At 43.7% G+C, this 25,666-nt stretch overlaps 1 protein-coding gene across 5 annotated transcripts; it reads left to right on the top strand.

Annotated features, from left to right (window-relative positions):
* Positions 1 to 553: 553 nt before the first annotated feature.
* Positions 554 to 25,432, top strand: LOC138825586 (centriolar coiled-coil protein of 110 kDa-like). Of its 5 annotated transcripts, none has more exons than XM_070020247.1 (16): positions 554 to 706; positions 2,545 to 2,637; positions 5,668 to 5,815; positions 6,591 to 6,719; positions 9,145 to 10,750; positions 12,997 to 13,124; positions 14,399 to 14,573; positions 15,101 to 15,240; positions 15,737 to 15,853; positions 17,710 to 17,811; positions 18,020 to 18,136; positions 18,689 to 18,762; positions 20,246 to 20,308; positions 20,907 to 20,966; positions 21,445 to 21,530; positions 23,511 to 25,432. In XM_070020247.1, the coding sequence occupies exons 3-16, from the start codon at positions 5,675 to 5,677 to the stop codon at positions 23,561 to 23,563; spliced, it is 2,991 nt and encodes a 996-aa protein (XP_069876348.1). In that variant the 5' UTR covers positions 554 to 706; positions 2,545 to 2,637; positions 5,668 to 5,674; the 3' UTR covers positions 23,564 to 25,432. The 5 variants fall into 5 exon arrangements, with proteins under 5 accessions (XP_069876348.1, XP_069876346.1, XP_069876347.1 ...); XM_070020245.1 differs by having other exon boundaries at positions 12,994 to 13,124; XM_070020246.1 differs by lacking the exon at positions 2,545 to 2,637 and having other exon boundaries at positions 12,994 to 13,124.
* Positions 25,433 to 25,666: the final 234 nt, after the last annotated feature.

Genomic DNA, 25,666 nt, shown 5'->3' with positions numbered 1-25,666 from the left:
ATCCTTGCCTGGTGGGTGATTTCCTCAGGAAGCTCTCTTGTTCCTTAGGGGTAGTTTCAGCCCCTAGTCTTAGGGATGTTTCTTCAGAGCCCTAGCAAAGTGAATGATTTAGAAGACACGTACAAAATAGAGGCAGAGACGGTCAAGAATTTCTTTAATCAATTCATGGGGCCCAAGTGAGGAGTCACTATTTCTTAGCAATACCACCACCACCACCACAAACCCTCCAAAAAACACCCCCAAAATTTAAGCATTTCTTAAGAGACTACGTAGGAAAATGTTATCTCTAGATAGATAAGAAAAGCAAAAAAGGCTACTTCAAGGAACACTGCTGGGGTCTTTGGAGCGTCCTTATTGTATATATAGTAAACCATCAGTTCAGAGGCTCTGTTTTGCAGCGAAGACTACATTTCCCAGAATGCATCGCCCCCGAGCTACGCACCATTTCCTCAATCACGGCCGCGCGCGGCACTCTGGGGATTGTAGTACAGCGTGGACCAACTGTTCCAACTGCCCGCGAAGCAAACAGCGGAAGTGCCGGCCCGGAGGGGTGGAGTCTGGGCGGTGGCGGCGGCGGCGGCGGTTGCCAGGAGCCCGCGTTGCCGCCTCAGAAAACCCGTACTATGGCGGGGAGGCGGAGGAGAAGGCGGCGGCGGACTCAGTGGCGCGGTGTCATAACCAATTAAACCATTTGCCTGCTGACCAGGTCGGTGTCCGGGAGAGAAGCGCTGGCGGGGCCCAGCGAGGGGAACCGGCCCCGAGGGTCTGAGGGCGCGCGAGGCGGGCGCCGGTCCCCGGGAGCCGTGGGCCGGCCGGCGGGGGATGCTCGATGCGGGCCCCGCCGGTGGTCCTTGTAGCGCGGGGCCCTGCCGGGGGAGGGGCTGGGGGGTGCCAGACCCCCTTTACTGGGGAGCGTTCGCGGCCATGTTTCTTCTCTCTCCGGCGGTGCGGGAGGGGAAGGCGTCCCCGGGGTGCGCTGGCCATTTCTGCGCGCGCGGGGAGCGCTGTTTACTCCGCCGTGGCCACGCCGGGGCTGGGACGTGAGGGTAAGGGGACAAATTGTGTGAGGCGAGACCCTCCCCCATTCCTACCTGTGCCCCCCCCCACCAGACCCCCATCTCCTACCTCACCCCCCGTCCCCCACCTCGCTCCCATATTCCCCCACTATCCTCCACTATCCCCCTACCTCACCCCCTTAGTCCCCAACTTCATCTCCCTCCCCCCCCCCACACCTCCTTATTCTATCCCCTCACTCCCACCCCCCAACTCGGTCAGCACCTGCCCCGTCACTGCCTGCCGTCTAGGAGGGGAAGGGGTCTGGAATCCGCCAGGCAAAGCAAGGGCGCACATGGTCCCTTTTCTCGCGTTTGCCCCCCTGTTCTTCCCAGGACTTCATAGGCAGGTGATGAAAATCGCCATCACTCGTTTCTTCCCAAGAAGAGCAGCTCCTCCGGATTGATTGATGCCTGTCCCGCCCTGTATGCTAATTACCATGCAGGCATTAGTTTATTGGGTTCTCCCCCCCCCACTCCCTTAGTCTCCCCACTTCCCATCTTCTCCCCACTCTTTGGGAGCAGTATCCTGATGATCCCGGCTTTACAGGTAGAGGAAACAGGTGCAGGGATGGTACCTGGCTTGTCATGCTGGAACACTAGATTGCACCTATATGAGAGAAAGCTCTCTCCCCCCCCCCCCCCCCTTCACTGCCACTATAAGAAGTTGGTGCCTTTGGGAGAAATGATGGGTTAAAAGAAAGAAAAAAAGAGAAGCAGCTAGATCTGAGTCTGCATTATGTTGACCATCTCCAAAAGAGTAAAGGGAAGCAGCAAAAAGGATCATGAGCCCATCGAGTTTGCCGAAAGGCTCATTTGGACAAGGGTTGGTCAGTCCCTACCTCAGATATACTGGGACAGTCCAGGCATGTCTGAGCCTGCCACCCCTGACATTAATACAAGTGGACTAGTAATGCCTGCCTCTAAAGTATGGGGCAGGAGATTTGTGGTTGGGATGGCCTTGTAGTCAAGGCTCCCTTAAAATCTTGCTTCCAGTGATAATTGTGATGTGGGAAAGAGTCCTCTTGCTTAGTCATGCCACTGGACTACTGTCTTTAAGTGGCTACCTTTTGGTTTAGAGGTCCCAGGGTCTCATCTGTGAGGCTACCATTCTCTGAATTCCATTCTTCCCTATTAGGCTCATTGCTGCCTATTACCACTGTCTTCCTTTTTTTGGGGGGGGGTCAGTTGTGGAGCTTGAACTCTGGGCCTGGGCGCTGTCCCTCAGCTCTAAAGCTCAAGGCAAGCACTTTACCACTTAAGCTAGAGTGCCACTTCCAGTTTTCTGGTGGTTTATTGGGGATAAGAATCTCATGGTCTTTTCTGCCTGGTCTGGCTTTCAACCATGATCCTCAGATCTCAACCTCCTGAGTAGCTAGGATTACATGTGTGTGCCACCAGCCCTTGGCCACTATCTTCCTTTTTCCTCTCCTGGCTTACATTATTGTTTGAGCTAATTACCCAAATTCATTTATTTAATGCTTTGATCAAGTGCCTATTGTGTGTGACTGAGAAGGTACCTGTTCATATGGAGGAAGAAGACAGACAAAACCTAAGGAAATAAACAAGATAATTTCAGATAGTGGTAAGTAAGTGATACCTGGGAAGCATCTGGGTAGTGTGCTAGTGAGTGAGTAGGGTTCATTTAGAAAAGACTCGTGGTGGGGTGTGTGTGTGACCCCTTTGAGGGTGGGACATCTGAGCTAAGATTGAAGATAAAGAAGGTCCAAGTCTGGGACTGGGAATGTGGCTTAGTAGTAGAGTGCTTGCCTAACACGCATGAGGCCCTGGGTTCAATTCCTCAGTACCCCATAAATAGAAAAAGCTGGAAGTAGCGCTGTGGCTTAAGTGGTAGAGTGCTAGTCTTGAGCAAAAGAAGCTCAGAGACAGTGCTCCGGCCCTGAGTTCAAGCTCTATGACTGGCAAAAAAAAAAGAAGTAGAGGAGGAAGAGGAGGAGGAGGAGGAGATCGAGGAGATCCAAATCTGTGCCAAGATCTTTTGGTCCTTTTCATAGTCCCTTAGTACAGTGGCCTTGAATTTGGCTGGTTAATGCCAAATGGTTTGTAATAATCCATCACTGGACGTGAGCAGTATAGGATATCAAGTGCTTTTTTAAGAGAAATGAGTCTATGAGGTTGTTAAGAGAAAAAAGTGGAGCTATTGCTATAAGCACAGCTTATTTCCTTAAAGTCGCTAGACTTTTACAATTGTATTACATGCTTGGTTTGTATAGCTGTACATGGTTTGTACAAGTAATCAACTTGCATTCTTTGTAATGTTTGATGTATTGTTTGTGTTAAAGTTCAGTGGTGCAGTGTTTGCCTAGCATGCACCAAAGTGAATTGGATTCATACTACAGAGCAAGACCAAAAAAAATTACTAAAATTTTTCTTGCATCTTCTACATATTCTGATTGTTAAGCTATCATGATATAAGTGGAATAAAATAGACACCTAGAAGAGAAAACTACAGTAAAAAATGGTTATGCACAAAGTGTTTTACTTTTTTTTTTTTTAAGTTAGGTCTGGACATGTTCCACCGTTGTAGGTGTGAAATTAGTATCCTCCGGTCTTGGATGGCAAAGGATTGGGGGGTCCTGAAATCAAGTCTTGGCAGAGGTGGCAGCCATTCTTACCTTGCAAAATGGGAAAGAGCATGTTTTATTTTTTTTTGTAACTAGAGAATCATTTGTTGAAGGTCTTTCTTTACCTAATGCACATAGATAAAATTATAGTTGATGGAATGGTAAGAAGAAGTTTTGTTATTGCTAAAAGTGCCGAAAATAGCAAAACTTTTTTATCCTCTCCGGGCCATAGCTCTGAATATGTTCTTCTTTCTCTTATACTATAATTTGTCCTTGACACACAGTGTAGTAAAATTGAAAGTACTCGGAGGCCTAGGACAGTTGCACATTCTGTTTCATGTTTGTATATCCCCCATGTGAATTAGATATCCCAGTCCTTTTTTCTGTTACATAGTTGATTGTTTTCAGATATAAAATGAGCAGTATTGCATTAGGTTTTCTGTTTGTACAGTTTATCAGTCCCCTGCTATTGTGCCTCTCATAATGCCCCTTTTGTTGGTTTCCCTTGTCAATTTAAAAGTCATTGGCACACATAATGCTGAGAGAATGGGCAATCAGTGCACAGGGAGTGCTTGCTGCATAACGGTGCATGTGGTAGCTAATTCTTGTGGTAACTGGGATTTTCATAGCTACCATCAAATTTCCCCAGAAATTGTGAAATTACTGCATTTGTTCTTTTCTTTCCTTCCTCCCTTCCTCCCTTCCTTCTTTCCTTCCTTCTTTCCTTCCTTCTTTCCTCCTTTCTTTCTTTTTTTGTCGGTCGCGGGGCTTAAACTCTGGGCTTGGGCACTGTCCCTGCGCTCTTCAGCTCAAGGCCAGTGCTCTACCGCTTAAGCCACAGTGCCACTTCCTGTTTTCTAGTGGTTTATTGGAGATAAGAATCTCACGGATATTTCTGCCCAGGCTGGCTTTGAACCTCGATCCTCAGATCTCAGCTTCCTGAGTAGCTAGGATTATAGACGTGAGCCACCAGCGCCCAGCTGCGTTTGTTATTTTCAAGAAGGCAACCATATATTAGAATTACTTTCAAAGCCAATAGGTTTTCTTTTTTCTACCTATGAGTGGGTTGGTGTTGATGGAGCCAAAGTGTAATCTTGAGATGCATTGGTCTTAGAATACCCTTATAGGAAAATAGTTTTTTAAATTAAATGGTCTTGGTTGGGCCCTGGTTGGCTCATGCCTGTAATCCTAGCTACTCAGGAGGCTGAGATCTGAGGATCATGGTTCAAAGCAGGAAAGCCTGTGAAATTTATCTGCAATTAACCCCTGGAAAACCAGAAGTGATGCTGTGGCTCAAGTGGTAGAGTGCTAACCTTGAGCTGAAGAGCTCAGGGACAGCGTCCAGGCCCAGGGTTCAAGCCCCACGACTGACCAAAAAAAAAAAAATTAAATGGACTCTTTTAAGTGCTTTCTGTTTTGTTGAGAAGCATTTCTACTTTTGTATGATACTATATTTTATGTGGAGAATAGATAAAACAATAATCTGTTAAAGCAGAATATTCTTTCTCTCTTTCTTTCCTTTTGCTAGTCCTAGGGCTTGAACTCAGGGCCTGGGCACTGTCCCTGAGTACTCTACCATTTGAGCCACAGCATCACTTCTGGCTTTTTCTGTTTATGTGGTACTGAGGAATTGAACCCAGAGTTTCATGCATGCTACACAAGCACTGTACCACTAAGCCACATACCCAGCCCCCAGAATATTCTATTTTTATAATCTTGAAGTGACTAAAATGGTGGGAAGCTGCCTCCCAGAAGTTTGCTCCATGAATTCTTAGTGCTTTCTAAACTAGTTACATTTAGAGATTGTAAAACTGTCCATAGCACTTGAATATGTGAAGCAAGTCCTGTCTGGATGGTTTTGGGGTGTGTTCTGTCTCTTTGTTAGGTACCCATCACCACAACAATTGTGGGAAGGCTAGTTCTACCCAGGGTTTATAAATTCATGGAGTAGTTTGTGCTCTGCACAATGTACCAAATAGTTAAAGTTTGTTTTGTCAGCATATTAAAAATAACATTTTAATTTTATTTAGTGAGAAGATGGAGGAGTATGAGGAGTTCTGTGAGAAGGCTCTTGCCAGATTGCAGGAAGCATCCCTGGCCACAGAGAGCTTCCTGCCTGCACAGTCCCCGGGTGTCTCCTTGATTCGCTTCCATGGAGTGGCTGTGCTTTCTCCACTGGTAACGTCTTTTCTCCTGACAGCAAACCACTCACAGAAAAACCCATGTGTTTGCATGCTCACATGCTAGCTAGTTCTGGGGCTTGAACTTAGGGCCTGGACACTATCTCTGAGTTTTCTTGCTCAAAGCTAGCACTCTGCCACTTAAGCTGCAGCTCCACTTTTGGCTTTTTTGTGTGTGTGCTTAATTGGAGATAAATTTCTCATGGACTTCTATGCCTGGGCTGGCTTTTGAACCATGTCAACCTCCTGAATAGCTAAGTGAGTCACCAGTGCCTGGCCTGGTCTTGTTTCTTTTATCATTCTTTTTTTATTTTTATTTTTTATTTTTTAGTGAAGCAGCAAAGGGGCAACGTGCACACTGATTAGAAAATCATAAAAATCTGAGATGTTAGAACACAGACCTCACTAAATGAAAAACTAAGAGAATGAATTTTATCTCTGGTTATTTTAGAGCATTTGATAAGTAAGCAATTGTCCCCCCCCTTTAACTTTTCCAATTGAGAATAGTTTACACTCAGTGCAATGCATAAATGCATAGATCCTGAGTGAATTGTGGCACATGCCTGTGTGACACATACACAGTGTTCTCAGCACAGAGAGGTCTTCCATGGTCCATGCCTAGAACCACCCAACCACTAGTCAGATTTCCTTCTGCTTTGATTAGTTTTATCTGTTGCACATGGATGTAATTGTTCTGATAAAATCGAAAAAAAAACTTCCTGATTTTTGTTTTCATCATTGAAAAATAATTACCCATTTATGATATCTTACAGCTTAACCTTGAGAAGAGAAACGAAATACAAGAAGAAAAGCAGAAAGCACTTGAAAGAGAAGCAAGAAGGCAGGTTACTAGGAAGAAAGCTTTATTGACGCGTGTTCAGGAGATTCTTGAAAATGTTCAGGTGTGTAATCCAAACCTTAGAAATAAGACATCATTAAGTAAAGCTTGACAATTTTTTGAGACTATATTTGTACTTCACTAATTACTGAGATGCTTCACTGTTACCTTTGGGAAGCTTTATAATTTGTGTCATTCCGTTTTTGTTACTCGAGAGAATTTACTTGCTTGAGGGTGATCCTCAGTACTTGAATCAAAGGGTACTTAGACAGTGGAGCTATATACTTCATATAATTGCTCATTGTTTATGTCTTATGACTCTAAAAGCGTTGAATTTTCAGTGGCAAAATGATAGAATTGGCCATTGTAGTAACATCTGACCACATCAGATTATCAACTAAAGGACCTTCTCTTTCTTTGCCAAAGTAAATAACGGCTCTTCTTTTTTTCTTTTTTTCTCTGAAAATCCTGCTTTTAGTTATGCAAACTACAATGTAGAGTAAATAGAATTGCCTACTTACATTCTTAGTTCAAATTGGAATCATTTAAACATCTACACTTTTTACAATTATTATTACTTTTTATTTTTTTATTATTATAAAGGTAATGTACAGAAAGGTTACAGTTGTGTAAGTCAGGTAATGAGTACATTTCTTCTTGGACAATGTCATCCTTTCCCTCACTTTCCCCCAGTTTTTCCCTCCCATCCCTACCCACAAGTTGTTTAGTTCATTTTCAACATAGTGTCTAGTGAGTACCACTGCTGCATTTGTTCACTCTTTGTCCCTCCATTTACAATTATTTCTATTTAACTTGAGTGTGTACAGTTTGCTTTTAGGTCTGGGTCATTTTGTGCTAAAAAGAAAACAAATGAGTTCTGATGAACATATCATTTTACCACACATTACACTATTTATTGGCTACTTTTTTTTGCAACAATCTTGAGGGTTTGTTTGTCTTTGTGATTTCTACCAGGTGACAGGTATTTATGAATCTTAGGTATCCCTTTAATTCTGTATGTTGTGTGTAATGTGGGTTTGGCATATTATATTGAAAAGTATAATGTATAAACTTAATAAAAAGATAGTTTTTTGACTTATTAGGTGTTTCCTGTAATTGCAAAAAATGGCATATTCTTGATCTATTGAGAAGATACCAATTATTCAGCTAATAAAATACAGTAGTAAAATTATTATTAAGTCCAAACACTTTTTGTTAAAAAAGGTCACTGTATTGAGACATTTCATATAGTATACATAGATTTCAGGGGTCTGGGTTTACCTATAAATCAATGATAGATTTAAAAAAAAATTGAGCTTCTCTAACCAAAGCTCACTTTCATTGTTACAAAAGCATCTGCTGAATATGACAGATGGGAAATGTGAGCAGTATTATTGTTGCCAAACCTCTGAGCAGGTTTGTGGCTTGGTGAATGCCATCCTTCTTTTCTGTGCGTTGGTCCTGAGTGTCTACTAAGTACACCTGGTGCTGCGCACTGCATACTAACTGGAGAGCACTATGCATCTGGGATTTGTAAGGTGAGACAGGAGGCCATATGTACAAAACAACCCCAAAATCTTTTACTGTTCAAGATTCTGGACTTTAAACTCACATGATAATTCTGTAGTGATTTCTCTGTTTAATATATATCTGTATAAACACATTTTCTTTTTTTTTTTTGTGGTGGTACTGAGGCTTGAACTTGGGCTTTTGCTCTTCCTTGTTTTTTTCACGCAAGGTTGGCATGCTACCTCTTGCTACACCTCCATTTCCAGCATTTTGCTGGTTAATTGGAGGTAAGAGTGTCTCAGATTTGTCTGTCCAGGTGGTTTTGATCCTCAATCCTCAGATCTTATTCTCCTGAGTAGTAAGATTATAGGTGTGAGCAACAGGTGCCAGGCTGGATGAACTATTATTTACTACAGATTTGCCTTATTGTAGGGATTTTTCTTGAAACTTTGGCATGAGCATGTGGGAGGCAAGAGTCATATTACTAAATTATTTTCTGTTTAATCTGTGTCCTAAGCAAGTTTGTTAAAGAGGGAATCATTTATGTAAGGCATTTACTTCTTTGATATTTATTGCATGTTATTTTCCATAGATGATATTGTCTTAGGAGGAATATAGTTAGTAATATTAATAATAATGCAGAAGAGAGTTAAGGAAAATACTTTAATTCTGAGATCAAATATATATTCAAGTATATATTTGTATATTCTCTCAGGTATGTATATAAATATGCGCATGGTATGAGTTTCCAATTTGTATTAGATTGGACAGTTTTCTTTTTTCTCTTTCAATAAAAAGGATAACCAATAGCTATTTTTATAGAAATTTGATCCTCCTGGTATAATGTGGAAACAGTTCATTCTTTGTGTTTTGAAATGCCAGTACTCTGAAACTTCAGTTTCCATTTTATTTAATAAAAATAATGAAATCAGAGACTTTTTGTACAGTGGAGACATACTAATTTTTATGTCCTTTTTCAGGTTAGAAAAGCACCTAATGCCAGTGAATTTGAGGATTGGGAGACTGAAGTCAAAGACTTGAATGTTCCTGCTGCTTTCCCAAATAGCTTACCCAGGCCTGCTGAACGCTCTACATTAGCAGAGCTTGAAAACATACCTGGAATCTTGCCAGTTGATGATGAGGACCAGCATAAAACTAACAGAATGGATTTAGCTGGAGATGCAGAAGAAGTTAATTCTCTGAAGCAGTGTGATGGTTCAGATATTGGCTCTGCAGAAAATGAAGCTTCTCCAAAGACCTCAACACCCCTCCAGGATACTCTCATTTCCGATGGTCTCTTCTCAACCAACGAAGAGCAAGATCCCTTGCTTTTGGCGGAGGTCAGGACCCCAGATCCCTACATCATGAGTCTGCAGAACTTGATGAAAAAATCAAAGGAATTTCTAGAGAGGGAGGAGTGTCGACGCAGCCTGAGGAGTGGTGATAGGAGGAGTGTCAGTGAGAGTCACTCAGACAAGGAGAATGATGCTGCTAGAGCCGGTGCCTGTGTGAAGGACAAGGCCCCACTGGCAGGCAAGCACTGTGGCTCCCTTATTCCTGACAAACCAAGCCTTAATAAGTCCAATGTTCTCCTTCAAGGTGCTTCTTCTCCGGCAAGCAGCCTGAGCACCTCAACGTTAGCTGGCTTTTCTAAAGGAGATGCGCCTGCTCGACCTGGCCGTCCCTCTCTTCCGGATCCTGAGTGTGATGTTAAAGTCAGGCCCACTTTTGTTGCTGAAAACAATGTCATCAAAAGTCTTACAGGTTCATATGCCAAATTGCCTAGTCCAGAGCCAAGTATGAGTCCTAAAATGCATCGGCGGCGTTCCAGGCCATTATCCGCATGTCATATTCTTATCAATAACCCAATCAATGCCTGTGAATTAAGTCCTAAGGGCAAAGAGCAGGCAGTGGACGTAGTTGTTCCAGTCAGTGATGACAAAAGAACAGGACCTGTGCCAAAGTTACCAAGTGATGTAGCGGGGGTGTGCTCAAGCAAGGTTTATATCAGCAAGAATGCATCCGAAGCCACAGAGGATCTGGCTGTGGGTAAATCAAGTCAGCTGTGTCCATCTCTAGGAAATCAATTAGAAGACAGAGTTACTCCTGGACTTGGTACTGTGGAAGGCCAGATGCCATCTGGTGAGAGCGGGGCATGCTGTGCTGCAGTGCCTGAGGTACCTGAGCCCTGTGCCACCAGTCAGTGCCTAGGAAGTCACAGCTTAGGAGCTGGAAGTGGGCCCAAGCTGGCTGGGATGCCAGAGAAGGGCTGGAATTCACAAATGGAACTGAATAAGTCTTACGATGTGAAACACCCGTCTCCCTTACTGACACAAACCAAGAGCTCCCGACAGCAAGTGGCCACACCTACAGTGCCCTGTGGAGATGAACAGCTTTTGGATAACAGTTTTGAAAAAGTTAAGCGGAGACTTGATTTGGACATTGAAAGTTTGCAAAAGGAAAACTGCCCTTATGTAGTAACAACAGGAATGGTTGAGCAGGAAAGGCAACATTTGCCAGAAAAAAGATACCCCAGAGGACCTGTCTACATTAACAAGAACAAAATCTTAGATACTAGCACCAAAGGTAAGGAAAGGGACACATCTAATATCTTCCAAGAAAGTGGCAACTTTCTTATACTACTTTTTTTTTTTTGGTCGGTCGTGGGGCTTGAACTCTGGGCCTGGGCGCTGTCCCTCAGCTCTTCAGCTCAAGGCCAGCGCTCTACCACTTGAGCTACAGCGCCGCTTCCGGTTTTCTGGTGGTTTATTGGAGATAGGAGTCTCACGGTCTCTCCTGCCCAGGCTGGCTTTGAACTGCGATCCTCAGATCTCAGCCTCCTGAGTAGCTAGGATTACAGGCGTGAGCCACCAGCGCCCGGCTCTTAAACTACTTTTAATTGGCATTTGGCAAAGTAAAAATGGTTCTCTTCATCTGTTCATAAGAGTGCTTAATTTCATTTAACTAGAAAGCGCTAAAAAGTGACAATTTATTGTCACATGGTAAGTTTTCTTAAAGGATTTTTTTTTTTCCCTCAGTCCTGGGGCTTGTGAACTCACGCCTGGGTGTTGTCCCTTAGCTTCTTTTACTCAAGGTTAGCACTTGAGCCACAGCACCACTTCTGGCTTTTTCTATGTATGTGGTACTGAGGAATTGAACCCAGGGTTTCATGCTAGGCAAATACTCTTACCACTGAGCCATATTCTCAGCCCTTAAAGGATTTTTTATTTAAAATTAATGATGAAGCTTTCATAGTCCACTTGGTATTACAGAAAAAATTAATGACTGAGAAAAACAATTCTTGCACAACATTTTAATTAAGCTATTGCTGTGACACCTTTCCTTGGTTTGTGATTTCTAATGTTTTTGCCTGTTTGCTCTTAGACTTGTAATGAGGTCTTCCTGTTGGTAGCCCTTTGGTGAGCACTTAGAGGAAACACCACAAATAATGCTGAAGAATAGTTCTTTCTTGATAAACTTGATTTCATATTTCTTTCTTTTGCATCTAGTTCCATAAACAGCTTTGTCATAGTTTATACTTCATTCCTGATATGGAAGGCAGAGATGAAGTAAATTAAGTTCTTAGCACTTACAGAAAAGTTATAAGGTTAGGGCAGAATGCTTTTAAGAGAACTCTAATAAAACAGTACACCAACTTGGATCCACAGCTGCCTCTGTGAATAGGAAAAGTTGCCAGCTTGATGGTTCTGGTACTGTTTTGACCAGTATTCAGAGTAGGGCTTTGCCAGGGAGGATGAAGAGGCACTGTGGTGCCATGGCTGCCCGCTGAGCTCTTGAGACAGTGTCTGGAGGACCCTAGGCAGTGGAGCAGTGGAGCTGAGGAGCTTTTTCCTTTCTTGCTGAAGGTTTTAGATCTCTGGCATAGGAAGAACTACAAGGCAGGCTGGATAACATGTGTTTAGGAACAAATTATAGGAAGCCTCTAGCAGTTGGATACTATCCCACAGTACACTGGTCTTCAATAAAGTCATTATTTAGAGTGCTTCTTTGATGATCCATCAATACAGATACTCAGTATCTCAGTACTTCAGTGTGGGTGGTTCCCTGCTTTCTGTGTATCAGCTTGCAAGTCATGATAATCTCTTTTAAAAAAATCTTAGGAACTAAAATAGCTAGAATTTTAAAAGCCAATCTTTTTTGGAACCTCAAGATGAGAAAACTTTTCAACTATCCAAGCAAATTTTAAAATTCGAAGCAAAACTACAAGGGATAAAGCTGGGTGTTGGTGGCTCAGGCCTGTAATTCTGGCAATGTAGGAGGCTGGGATCTGAGAATCTCAGTTTGAAGCCAGCCTAGGTGGGAAAGTCTTGTGACACTCTTAACTCCAGTTAACTAGCTGGAAATAGAGGTGTGGCTCAAGTGTAGAGGGCCAGCCTTGAGTGACAAAGCTTAGTGACAGCACCAAGGCTGAGTTCAAGCCCCGGGACCACCACCCCACCCCAAGAAAATAAATAAAAATACCAAAAAGTCCACATGGTACAAAAGCAGAGATATTGGAGAAGGGTAGTGGTAAACTGCAGTCGAGTTACCTCTTGAAGCTGTGAGGCTGGAGTTTGCCTGGACACATCATCTTGGCTTCACTGGTTCCTGGTGAGACCTACTGAGTGGAAGATGTGGAGATGCGTCTTTCCTTATTGGCTGACATGAGAGAAGAGGGAGTGGCAGGTGGGATGTGGCTCCCACTGGTGACCTGGCTGGGTCAGGTCCAGGATTCCTCTGGGCAAAAGCATAACCAAATGGGAACTGTGGGGTATCAGGTAAGACCTGGAGGGAGTTTTCTGAATTTGAGGGGACACGTTTCTTTTCAGAAGGTGAGGAGATCCTAAGAAGTAAGATGTTAGCATTTGAAGAAATGCGGAAAAGACTAGAAGAGCAGCATGCCCAGCAGTTGTCATTACTCATCGCTGAGCAGGAGCGGGAGCAGCAAAGACTGCAAAAGGTGAGGGGCTAGCTAGAGCACAGGGCCATGGAGTGAGCGGAGACCGTGGGTAGCATATTTATAATTCTTTTCTCCTATCTGTTTTAATCTAAGGGGTTGCTGATTTTGATTCTTGGAGGTGTGTGTGTGTGTGTGTCTGTGTGTGTGTCTGTGTGTGTGTGTGTCTCTGTGTGTGTCTGTGTGTGTGTGTGTCTGTGTGTGTGTGTCTGTATGTCTGTGTGTGTGTCTGTGTCTGTGTGCATGCATGTATACTTGTGTGCACCAGTATTGGGACTTAAACTCAGAGCCTGGTGGTCTTGACTATTTTACTCAAGGCTGATGCTTGACCACTTGTGCCATAGTTCCCCTTGCAGCTTTTTGGTGATTAGTTAGGGATTAATGTCTCACGCTTGGACTGGCTTTGGCTTTGAACTGAGATCTTCTGTTCTCAGCCTCCTGAGTAGCTAGGATTATAGCTAGGAGCCACTGGCAGTTGGTCATGGATAGCGTTTTTGTTGTTGTTGATCATGGGGCTTGAACTCAGCTTCAGCTCAAGGTGAGGGTTCTACCACTTGAGCCACAGTGCCACTTCTGGTTTTCTGGTTGTTAAATGGAGATAAGAGTCTCACAGACTTTCCTGCCTGGGCTGGCTTTGAACCGCGATCCTTAGATCTCAGCCTCCTGAGTAGCTGGGATCATACGCGAGAACCACCAGCGAGGCATGGATGGTATTTTTATTGTCAAAATGTTAAAATTTAGATTTTTATCTAAAAGTAATTGTTTTATTAAAAGGGTTCTTCATTGCAACTTTATTTTTATTCCTCTGCATCTTTAATTCAGAGATTTTAGTATTGATAAAGACAATAGATGCTAAGCCGGGTGCCGGTGGCTCATACCTGTAATCCTAGTGACTCAGGAGGCTGAGATCTGAGGATCGAGGTTCAAAGCCAGCCCCAGGAGGAAAGTCTGTGAGACTCTTATCTCCAATTAACCACCTGAAAACTGGAAGTGGTGCTGTAGCTCAAGTGGTAGAGTGCTCGCCTTGAGCTGAAGAGCTGAGGGACAACTCCCAGGCCCAGAGTTCAAGCCCCACAACTGACCAAAATAAAATGTTGAAAATTAGATTTTGCAAAAATAATGCCTGTTTAAAAATATAAGTTGTCATAAGTTTACTTGAGGGAGGAAAGCTTAATTCCTGTTAAGTCTGGGTATTTTTGGCTAGGCCTGAAATGATACTCCTTGGGGATACAATTAAATGAGATGTAGCATGTTAAGAGTAAATGGTTAATCTCCAGGAAATAGAAGAACAGGAGAAAATGTTAAAAGAGAAAGCCATGACAGCAGAGGTCTCAGAATCGAGCCTGAGCGCTGCAGCGGAGTTGGAGTGGAGGAAGAGAAGTGACTCTGGCTTGCTAGAATCAGTGCTGCCCCAGGTGGACTCGTTCCGAACTTGCGGTCCAAACAGTTCTGGTGAGTGCTTAAGCCCGTTCCACGTGCAAACATTACTCTGCAGGAAGATATCTCCTCTGGCACCTTCAGGACGGTGCCTGCCTTCTCTACATCACCCTCCTGCTGCTGTGGGCCAGCTGCTTAATAGCCAGAGAGGATGAAATGGAGTGAAATTTGAGTGGATGAAAGAGCTGAGGCAGGTGGTGGCAAGGAAGCTCTGCCTCGGCTAGAGAACCATGCCAGCCATTCACTCGTGTGGCAGGCAGTGTGTGCCATGAAAACACACTACCTCTCCTGGGTGCTCTTGGATTTCCTCTAATTCCCCAGTGCCCACAGGGGCTTATCTTCACAGCACCAATTATCTTGACATGCTGTTTGTACTCAATAGATCCATCTGGCGCACAAGCTTAGAGTCCGTAAATATTTTAAGTGTGCATGAGGATCGGTTTTGGAGGCAGATGTGGTTCTTAATGACTGGCACAGGGTATGTTTGGATGCTTTGTGTATTCTGATTAGATGACAGCTAGTGCAATGCTGTGTTTTTCTAGGTTTCCCAAACTCTGCCCTACAGTACAGCGTTGGTTCTGCGAATGAAGCACCGTTCTTCCTCTGGGGGTCATCAGCTAGCAGCGTGAGCAAGCGCTCGGTGACACGGCCTTTCGGAAGGGCCCAGGCTAGGTGGTCTCAGGTGGGCACACTTGATGCATGGCTTGCTATTTACCAATTGATCTTAGTTTTAGTAGCTTCACTATTTTAGGCAGTACAAATGAGCATTAGTATTTTTGCCACATATAAAATAGTGGAGTTTTTGGTACAGATGAAACTACACAGAGCAAACACATGGAGAAACTGAATAAGGAAAACAATTGACTTTCTTTCTTTCTTTTTTTTTTTTTTTTTTTGTTGTTGTTGTGGGGCTTGTACTCGAGGGCCTGGGCACTATCCCTGAGCTCTTTTTGCTCCAGGCTAGTGTGCTCTACCACTTTGAGCCACAGTTCCACTTCTGGTTTTCTGGTGGTTAATTGGTGATAAGAATCTTGATGGACTTTCCTGTTGGGGCTGGGTTTGAACCTTGATCCTCAGATCTCAGCTTCCTGAATAGCTAGGATTACGGGCGTGAGCCACCAGCACCCTGCTGGTACTCAGATTCTTAAAAATGCTCATGTCTCTCTGATTTCTTCTAGGTTTTTAGTCCTGAAGTCCAAGCCAAGTTTAACAAGATAACTGCGGTGGCAAAGGGATTTCTTACCCGCAGGTTGATGCAGACAGACAAGCTGAAGCAGCTTCGGCAGACCGTAAAAGTAAGATTGTGTTTCACTGCCACCCCAGTTTCCATCAGCCCTTTGTCGATAGATGAGCTGATGTTAGTTTAGAGTTTAGATCAGACACTTTCTGCTTACTGTGAGACCAGAAATTTATAAGTTTGATTGTTGGGCTTACTCAGTTTTGTTTTGTTTTTCTTGTTACTTTTTTTTTTTTTTTTTTTAAAGAAATAGGATCTTGCTGTGTAGCCCCAGGCTAGCCTCGAACTCAAGATCTTTCTGCCTCAGTCCACTGATTTTGAAATGGCTGGTGGCCACCATTACAGCATTTGTCATGAATGTTTTCAGTCAGTGATGAAGAAGGCTAGACTTCTGTCTAAGATACTCTAAAGACAAAGCACTTTGTGCCAGAAGTGCTTGAGGATCCCTGTACAGCCCACAAGGAGCACATGAGAGGTGCACCCTAAGTTCTAGTCAATGCAGACTGGTGACCCTGGGGCTGAGGAGCAAAGCTCATGAGAAGCAGTTGTCCAGGGTTGTTTGCATGGCTGGCATCTTCAGAGGCTGCACAAAGATGCTAGAATTAATCTGGGCCTCAGTTTAGTACCAGACTCTTGTTTACCTCTCTGGAGAATGCACAGAAGCGAAGATTCCTCTTGAGATGAGTGTGCTTCCTTTCAGGGGTGAAGGCATCCCTATTCCCCAAACAGGCATTGTAACCTTTCCCCTCATTCCTGCCCAGTTCCCCACTCCCCCTACTCCTGTGTGTCTCAGCTCACAGGCCTAGTGTCTTAGAGAAGGTGTGCACAGCACAGCCAGGAATTCCACTGTAGGCCTGCATGATGTGGGTAGGGTTTTGGGTAGGTGGTCAACTATAAGTGCTTTGATGTTAATTCACCTGTGTGAGCAAAGGTCATAGTTCCTGCTGCTTGTGACAACTTGCTGTCTCAGTAGTTTCTTTCATGTAAGAACTGCTTTGCACGAATGTGGAGAAGGTGATAAAACGTTTACTCCAGAGTGGACAAAGCACAGGGTCCTTTCCACACTTCTGAGCAGAAGTCAGTCACTGTTACCATGTGCACACTTAGATGTCTAGCGACTGGTGGTGCGGCGCCTGCCTCCTTCCTGTCCTCATACAGCCTCTGTCCCTACCTGGCCATATTAAGCTGCTGCTTGGAGCCTGAGATGGTATCCTTCTCTCCTCTCTTCTGCTGTCATACAGGACGTCTTCCAGCATAGCTGTGTTTATGCTTCATCCGTGGGGGTCTGACTTCCAGGGTCTGCACACAAGGCCTGGCACCCACATGGGAACCTTGCTTCCAGTGCTGCCCTACTGCTAGGTGCTAATCCAAATGGGTTGACATGCTCACCTGCCTGCCTCTTCTTAAGATTCTTCTCCAAATTTGGCATTCATGGCTTCATACAAAGTCCCTTGCAGGCAAGCATTTCAAAGGTTCCTGAATAGAAACTCAGGGTGTAGTGTTGCAGTGAGCCCTGTAATCTGAAGCCATCTCACCAGGGCCTGCAGCTCTCAGCCTTGTAGAGAAGGGGGCATGGAGGCCCATCTTATTCTGTGTGGCCTTGGGGTCTGATGCTGCTGCAGGCCCCTCAGCTGGCCTGGGCTCCAGCAGCTGTTGGGGAAGTTCATTGTTGCTCAGGGGGTAGGACCCAGCAGTCCCTGGCTGTGCCTGCCCCTCTATTACTCAAATGAAGCAGATAATATGCTTTTCCTGCTCTGAAGGAAGTGGTACTTGACTTGTAATTAGTAATAGTTTTACTTGTGTTTCTGGAAATTTTGGACCAACCAAGCAAAAGAACAAAAGGAAACTCTGGTAATCACAAATCTTTCTAGACAAGTGTTTGTAAAGGACTTTTTTTTTATGTTGTTTTTCCAGGACACCATGGAATTCATAAGAAGCTTCCAGTCAGAGGCTCCATTAAAGAGGGGCATTGTTTCAGCTCAGGATGCCTCCCTCCAGGAGAGAGTGTCAGCACAGGTGAGAGCCCCACCCTATGTTTCCAGAGGCAGCCCATTAGTTCTAGAATAAGTGGAGCCCTGGAAATGGAAGTGCTGTATTTGATCCTCATTTAATCACTGTAAATAGATCTCAGTGAAACCTTTCATAATGCTTTTCTCTGAATGAAGTATGCATGGTACACCTCACGTTCTTATCTTTGAACTGCACTTTGTTCTTTTGCACCCAGTTGCGAGCTGCTCTGTATGGTATTCATGACATATTCTTTGTAATGGATGCGGCTGAAAGAATGTCTATTCTCCATTATGACCGAGAGGCCCGCAAGGAGAAGATGCTCAGGCAGATGGTAAGTGTGTGGGTTCTGGATGACTGAGGTGCTTCTGGGCTTATAGTGCTATGTTCAGTGTTCATTCAGTTCTGTGAACCTTAGCCCTCTTCCAACAGTTCCTGAGCCCAGATAGTTCCCAGGTTCACCAACAGCATTGAGATCTCTAGGTACATGAGAAAGACTTGAAGAGTGAGAGAATTCCTCCTGGTTTTGTGATTGCATTTGGAGTTGTAGCCTTGAAGGTGTGCAGCTGGTGTATGGAAAACTGCTCCTGCCGGGATTTCCTTGTCCCTGCCATGTGGATTTGGCCTTTTGCAAAGAAAATAGGTTACAGGTTAATTTGAAATCCTATATGCCACTCTGTCATTGATCTGTGGATCAGTCAGTGATCTCAACATTGTTGGGAAAAATAATTCAAATATTTAATATTTAGAATCAGACCACTTTTGTTATAAAGGAAAGATAAAGTTAAAATGTGACACTGCAGTTGGGACTGTGCTGCACTGTGTGGTGGGCATTGTTCTAGTGGTGACTCACTGTAAGACCCCCCTCCCCCACCTCTCTCTGAAGGATAAGATGAAAAGCCCCCGTGTGGCTCTTTCAGCTGCAACACAGAAGTCTCTGGACAGGAAGAAGTTCATGAAGTAAGTTTTGCCATATTACCTCACCATCAAATGTGAGTGGTCTGTTGGGCTGTTTGTATACTCAAAAGAAAACTAAACACGTAATTTTTCTTCAGTCAGCTGATATAAATCTCTTTTATAATAAGAGAGATTCATTAAAATCTGTGGTAAGTTTGGACTTCCTCTTTATAAATGAATCAGTTACTTGATTTTGTCAGCAGTCAACTCCTGTAATTGGTAGCTAATCAAGCAGTCTTAAAAACAGCTAATCCTGGTCTGGGAAGTTGGCTCAGAGGTAGAGTGCTTGCCTCGTGTGCATGAGGCCTTGGATTCGATTCCTCAGCACCACATAAGCATATAAAAGCTGGAAGTAGTGCTGTGGCTCAAGTGGTAGGACGCTAGCCTTGAACTGAAGAGCTGAGGGAAAGTACCCAGGCCCCAAGGTTCAGCCCCATGACCGACAAACAAACAAACAAACAAAAAAACCACCACCACCAACAACAACAAAAAAGCAGTTAATCCTCCCAGGTGCTGGTGGCTTATGCCTATAATCCTAGCTACTCGGGTTTGAAATCTGAGGATTGTGGTTTGAAGCTAGCCTGGGCAAAAAAGTTTGTGAGACTCTTATCTTTTTTTTTTTTTGTCAGTCGTGGGGCTTGAACTCTGGGCCTGGGAGCTATCCCTCAGATCTTCAGCTCAAGGCTAGAGCTCTACCACTTGAGCCACAGCACCACTTCCGGTTTTCTGGTGGCTTATTGAAGATAAGAGTCTCATGGACTTTCCTACCCTGGCTGGCTTTGAACTGAGATCCTCAGATCTCAGCCTCCTGAGTAGCTAGGATTACAGGCGTGAGCCACCCATGGCCAGCGAGACTATCTTTAAGACCAGAAAACTGGAAATAGAGCTGTGGCTCGAAGTGGTAGAATCCTAGCCTTGAGCAAGAAAGCTCAGGGAAAAGCCGGGCACTGGTGGCTCACGTTTGTAATCCTAGCTACTCAGGAGGCTGAGATATGAGGATCATGGTTCAAAGCCAGCCCAGGTAGGAAAGTCCTTGAGACTCTTATCTCCAATAAACCACCAGAAAACCGGAAGTAGCACTATAGCTAAGTGGTAGAGCACAGGCCCAGAGTTCAAGCCCCACAACCCACAAAAAAAAAAAAGAAAAAAAAAAAAAAAAGCTCAGGGACATTGCTCAGACCTAAGTTCAAGCCCATGACTGATGAAAGAAAGAATCAGTTAATCCTTCAATATTTGATTTTTATGTCATTTAAATGTATTCTTCCTTTGATATCCAAAGATTTTCTGGGGGAAAACCTGAGTATAAGGTGTGCTCGAATATCTGTTAAACCTTTCTGGAAAGTAGTGTCGGATACATTTTATACAAGTCTTTCCATTGAACACCCACCTTTGAGCAATGACTAGATCTGTCACACCATTTCACGTTTGTAAATACGTTTTCTTCTCTGAGCACATCATTTATGTCCTTGTTTTTATATTGTGTCAGGGCTGCTGAAATGGGAATGCCAAATAGGAGATTTCTACTTAAACAAAATCCTTCTGAAACAAGGTGAGAAAATCACTTCACCTCAGTGAGAGGCCTTCTTTTGTAAAAAAGAAAAGAAACATAGATGAGTCCCAAACCTCCTTTTTGTTATGTTCATTTTACTTTCTGTCAGTTGGACTTGCTGAGTGGCAAAAATTCAGGCATATTATGGATATTTGTGATTACCTGGTGCTGTTGCTGGCCTTGAGCCTTCTTGTGCTGTGTCCAGGAGGTCTTGAGAGTTCAGTCTGAAGTCTTGGGGGTGGGGTTGGGGGTTATGGTACTTGTGAAAGCTAGCTTAATATTGCTGGCCTATTTTCTACTCTAAAATGTGTTAGATTTTCTTCTCTCAAGCTTCCAAAGTCAGTTTTTGTAAGGTAGAAAAGTAAATGATCTAAGAGCACTAGGGTTATTGTCTGTGTTGGTCCTATCTTCCTAAGGTATGGGATCTTGGTGCCCAAACTCTTACGTACCATATTGATAGATGCTTATTGCCTACATTGGCTTGTATCATTGCACAGATGGCTCCTAACCTTAACAGCAGTATCTTCCATCCGTTGAAAGAATAGGGGGAACATGGGGTCTATACTTTCAAATTAATTTGTTTAATTTTTTTCATCAGAGTCCTCCAGCCCAACCAAGGACAGAATGCACCTGTTCATCGGCTGCTTAGTAGACAAGGGTAAGAGTGCCCCTCCTGAGGGATGTACAGCAGTGGAGATTGGCTTCGGGGGATAACCATGACTGTTGTGTTCTCTAGAGGGGACAACTGCTTCCAAATGGGGTGCATTTCACAGCACAGGGAAGAGCTTCCAAATCTTCTTCTTCAAAGATAGTCCTCTTGCTGTACTGTTGGGTACTATATCATAGTTAATCATACCATATCAACATACCATTAGCATGTTTTGCTTTTCATTTCATACCATCTTATTTATTTAAGAATATTCATGTGATAAATTTAGCTTTATCAGAGTGATTCTCCAACAAAGCATGAACCAAGGTGTGGCTCTCCCTACTGTGTGCATGCGGAAGCAAAGCATAGCCCTACTATGTACATGCATGGGACTTGGAACTGTTGTTTGGGGTGGTGGCTTTCTTTGAAGTTTGAACATGTAGACTCGAATTGGAAGTGACTCATTAATGTTTTTATATTCAATTAGAACCCCTAAGACATCAGTGAAGGGGGGTGTGCAAAATAGACAGAAGCCTTCCCAGAGCAGAGTGCCTAACAGAGCGCCTGTTGCAGGTGTGTAGAAGCCAGCTCCTAAAGCCATCTCACAGAAGCCTGGTCCACCTGCATCCCTCCTTGCCACCACGGGGCATACTCATGGCATTCCTGTCAGATCCTTTGTGTTAGTGTTTAGTGGTAGCCAAGAAATGGCAGAAACTGCAGTCCCAATGTTAACATCTGGAGTAATTCTGTGGAAAACATATGTTATTATGATTATGACTATATTATTATTTTTTAAAAAAAACTAGAATTCTCCACGCTTAACCTAAGCCCTTTTCTAAAAGAGGAAGAGCTAATGAGCCTTCAGCAGTCTGTGGGCTCAGGGCAGCATGTCTCCCAGAGCCTTTGAACCTGCATCTGACATTGTGGGGGGAGGGGCATCTCCCTCCTTGGAACTACAGCAATTGTGTCCTGTGCACAGCCTGAGCAGTCTCCTCTCTTCCTCCTTAGAGGCAGCTGAAGGTTTCATGAGGACCCGTGATTTAAGATCCGCTTATGGTGGCAAGGAGGCCCCTCAGTGCCCAGCCCAGCCCGCTCCTAATCAAATGCTTCCACGATTATTAGGTGTCTTGCTAAGACATTGTGATTAAACTCACTGGGAATTATGCGATCCATTAAAAAAAATACCTTGAAAATGCTATGCTTTAACTAAACTGCTTTCTAAACATGTAAAAGGCAGCTAAATTAATCACTAGACCAAATGAAGATTAAACCTTTAATTCTGATCTTCCCATTAGTAACCAATTAGGCAAAATTTGGAACTTGTGTGAGTAAGTGACCTCCAGGCCGGAGAGCAAGCAGCATGTGTAATGTGCGTGCTGTCTCACTCACCCACATAAGTGCTCAGAGGGGACAAGCTGTTGGTGGTGACTTTGAAGCCACTGCTGGCCTTTCACAGGTACGTGGTGACTAAAATTCATGATGTTGCACACAGAAAGAGTAATTCAAGGTCATCTGTTGAAATCACTGTGCTTGACCATCACTGGAGCTGTGGATCCTGCTGGCTTATGAGCCAATCTGGAAGATGACCATTTATGAGAATTAGACCATACCCCATGATCTTCTGGGGATGCTAAGACATTCCAGGTTCTCTTTCCCTAGGTAGCATTACACATTAAAGTGATTAGTGTTAGCTGGTTGGAAAGTCATTTTGGAATTCATTCACAGTGTTTTTTATCATCATTTGTCACAGTGGCCTCTCATGCTCTCTTGTACATTTCACCTCTGCATGTGTCACTCCTGAGCAGGCTTGTGTTGGGTAGCCAGCACCATGGGGGTGCTGGCCAGCAGTGCAGTGAGCCTGGCAGACACAGCAGCCATGTCAGTACTGACATGCAGGAAGTTGGCTCCAAATTACTGTGCAGTTAGTGAGCGTGGAAGCAAGGTTTTCTCTGGACTGTCACTGCAGTAGTGCACACAAGAGTCTATGATTGCTCTGGAAAAGAATTAGTTTCCTGCTCCAATTATTAATTAGGTTTTAAACAAATGTAGAATGAAGCTTTGGTCAGTTATACATGAGGATTGAAGTCTGGGTTAAGTGATTTCTGAAAACTGACTTCTGTCATGATGGCATTCCACATCCTGGACAGATGGATGGACAGAGTTCTAAGTGTTAAAGAATGCTACAGCATGGAGAATTATTTCATTTACTCAGGATGAATTTCAATTTGATGTCATACATTTTAAAATGTCACCTCATTCATTATTTTGTGTGTGACTAGAGTTTGTATGTAGTGAAATTCCAAAGCCATTCATCAAAGCAGAGTAAGAAGTGGCGTGTAGGCAAGTAGCATGGCTGGTCCAGTGAGGAGATCCATACTCGGATGGCCAGGTCAGGCTCAGGGCGGAGGCAGGTGGCAGGCTGGTGACAGGAGTCACCTCAAGGTCACTGTAGAGAATACCCACCCTTGGCCCCTGGCCTGGTAGACATTAAGCACTCACTAGCTGGTGTCATGGGGAATTTCTAACAGAATGACTATTTTGTTCTGTTTCTAGGAGTATATGCAGGAAAAACCCAAAGAAAGCGGCCAAATGTTGCGACAATTTAAGAAGACAGCATTCACTAGGGTGACAACTAGGGGAGGACAATTGTCCAGGTCGTTTTCCTGTCCAAGACTGTCTTATCCTGGCAAAGTGACAGCAAAGGTCTGAGCAGTCACCTGATAGTTTGGTCGGTCTGGCTAGTGCTGGCTCACTGCCCATCTCCTGTAACATTTGGTGTGGATGGAGACAGATTAGTGTTTAGTAATTGTCTCTTCTCTGTGTTTAACGTATACAAACAAAAGTACATTTTGTGTGCCCAGGTGTCTACAGAGAACCCTTTTGTAACTTAAAAAGGACATTTGGATTTATTTTTAAAAAAATACTGAAAATCACAAGTAAGCACTGAAAGGTAATTGCATCCATATGCAAGTTTTTTCTCTCTCTCTCTCCTCCCTCTCTCCTCTCTCTCTGCTGGTCCTGGGGCTTGAACTCAGGGTTTGGGCACTGTCCCTGAACTTTTGTGCTCAAGGTTAGCACTCACTCTACCACTTGAGCCACAGCTCCACTTTGGGTAAGTTGCATTCATTTCTTCATACTGACTGCTTAATTCATGAATTAGAAACTGTTCTAGTCAAAGGGAAATTATTGTTTTCTCATTCTTGTAAACTGGAATACTCAGAATCTTGCTTTTTGGCTTATGGTATAATCATGTGGGCAAACGTGCATCAGTTTTGGTCAGAAGCACATGCTCTTGGTCAAGGAGTGTCTGTGAGCAGTGGCTGTACAGGGGGTCTTTTGGGGAGCAGCATGGCCTCTTCCTGAATGCAGGGCTCCCCAGAAGCTCAGAGCTTCTCTGGTCTGCCTACTTTATGTCCCTGACTTAACTTTTTCTTGAATGCTGAGCGGTTTAGGAACACAAAGGGCTATATGATCCTAAATTTACAATTCAGCAGTGGGCTGAGATGCCTAGTCTCACCCACACTGAAAGGCCTGGATGCTTAGGCTGAGTTCATCGCTCAGACTGGGTATTGCCCAGAAAATGTTTCCAAAGGAACTTGGCTTCCTCAGACAGACTCTCTCCCTACTACCTTAGTTTCCAAAAAGGGCTCAGTGATGCCCACCTCAGATTGGGACTGGGCGTGTTCAATATTGTTACCTTGAATTTTAGACAATTGCTGGTATTTTGAAAATACAGCATACATATATGTATATATATATATATATACACACACACACACGTATATATACATATATACACATATATACATATATATGTGTGTACACACACACACACACACAAACACACACACACACACACACTACCCCTGAGGAATAGGATAATCAGAGTATTTGCTCCAATTTCTGTTCCTCCTGAGAGCTCACTTTGACTCCAGCTGTGGTCTGGAAGTAAACCTGGGGTAAACCTGATTTTCTTTATTAGAACTCATCATTTTTTGACTGAGTGAACTGGGAAATTATAAAACAGTAAAAAAAAAAAGCCCAAATTACTAATTTTTAAATTTATAAGCGAACTATCTCATCATTTTAATGTGATAAACCTTGCTTTATCTTTTTAATGTGATAAACTATGCTTTATCATTTTGAGACTCAGGCTATAGCTTTTCCATTCAGGCCTTTTTATTTAGGACAGACATTAAAAATGTTGGGCATAGTAATGCAAATTAGCTAAAACAATAGCTTGTTAGGTTAAGCATCAGAAACCGAATGTGGTCCTGAAGATAGAAGTGTGTGTTTTACAGTTTTTTAATGTCTTCTTATAAAACAACTTTTTACAAAAGTGCCAGACACTTTTTTTTGCTTTTGATGGAGTTTATTTATATACATTATTTTTGTTATTTTTCTTTGAGTGCAGTGTTCATTCATGTAAATTGTATTTATTTTTATACTTTAATTTTCACTAGGTTTGCTTCTTGGCAAAGGCAAAAAATAAACTTCATGTTAAAGGAATCTTGGTTTGGTGTTTTGTGCTTACCGAGGCGAGGGCACTGGAGGAGCGGGAAGGCGGCCCTTCCCCTCTCCCCCTCCCGCACCCGTCCCCCACGTCAGCGGCCACTTTCCACTAGTGTTTGCCTGTCCCTCCGCCTCGAGGGGGCGCATGTGAGCAGCGCGACCGCGCAGTCCTGACCGCCGCCAAGCGCGGGCGCACG

The sequence above is a fragment of the Dipodomys merriami genome, unplaced genomic scaffold (assembly GCF_024711535.1).
Source record: "Dipodomys merriami isolate MVZ:Mamm:240054 unplaced genomic scaffold, mDipMer1.0.p SCAF_138, whole genome shotgun sequence".
Lineage (NCBI taxonomy): Eukaryota > Metazoa > Chordata > Mammalia > Rodentia > Heteromyidae > Dipodomys > Dipodomys merriami.
This window is presented reverse-complemented; position numbering and strand designations above follow the sequence as displayed.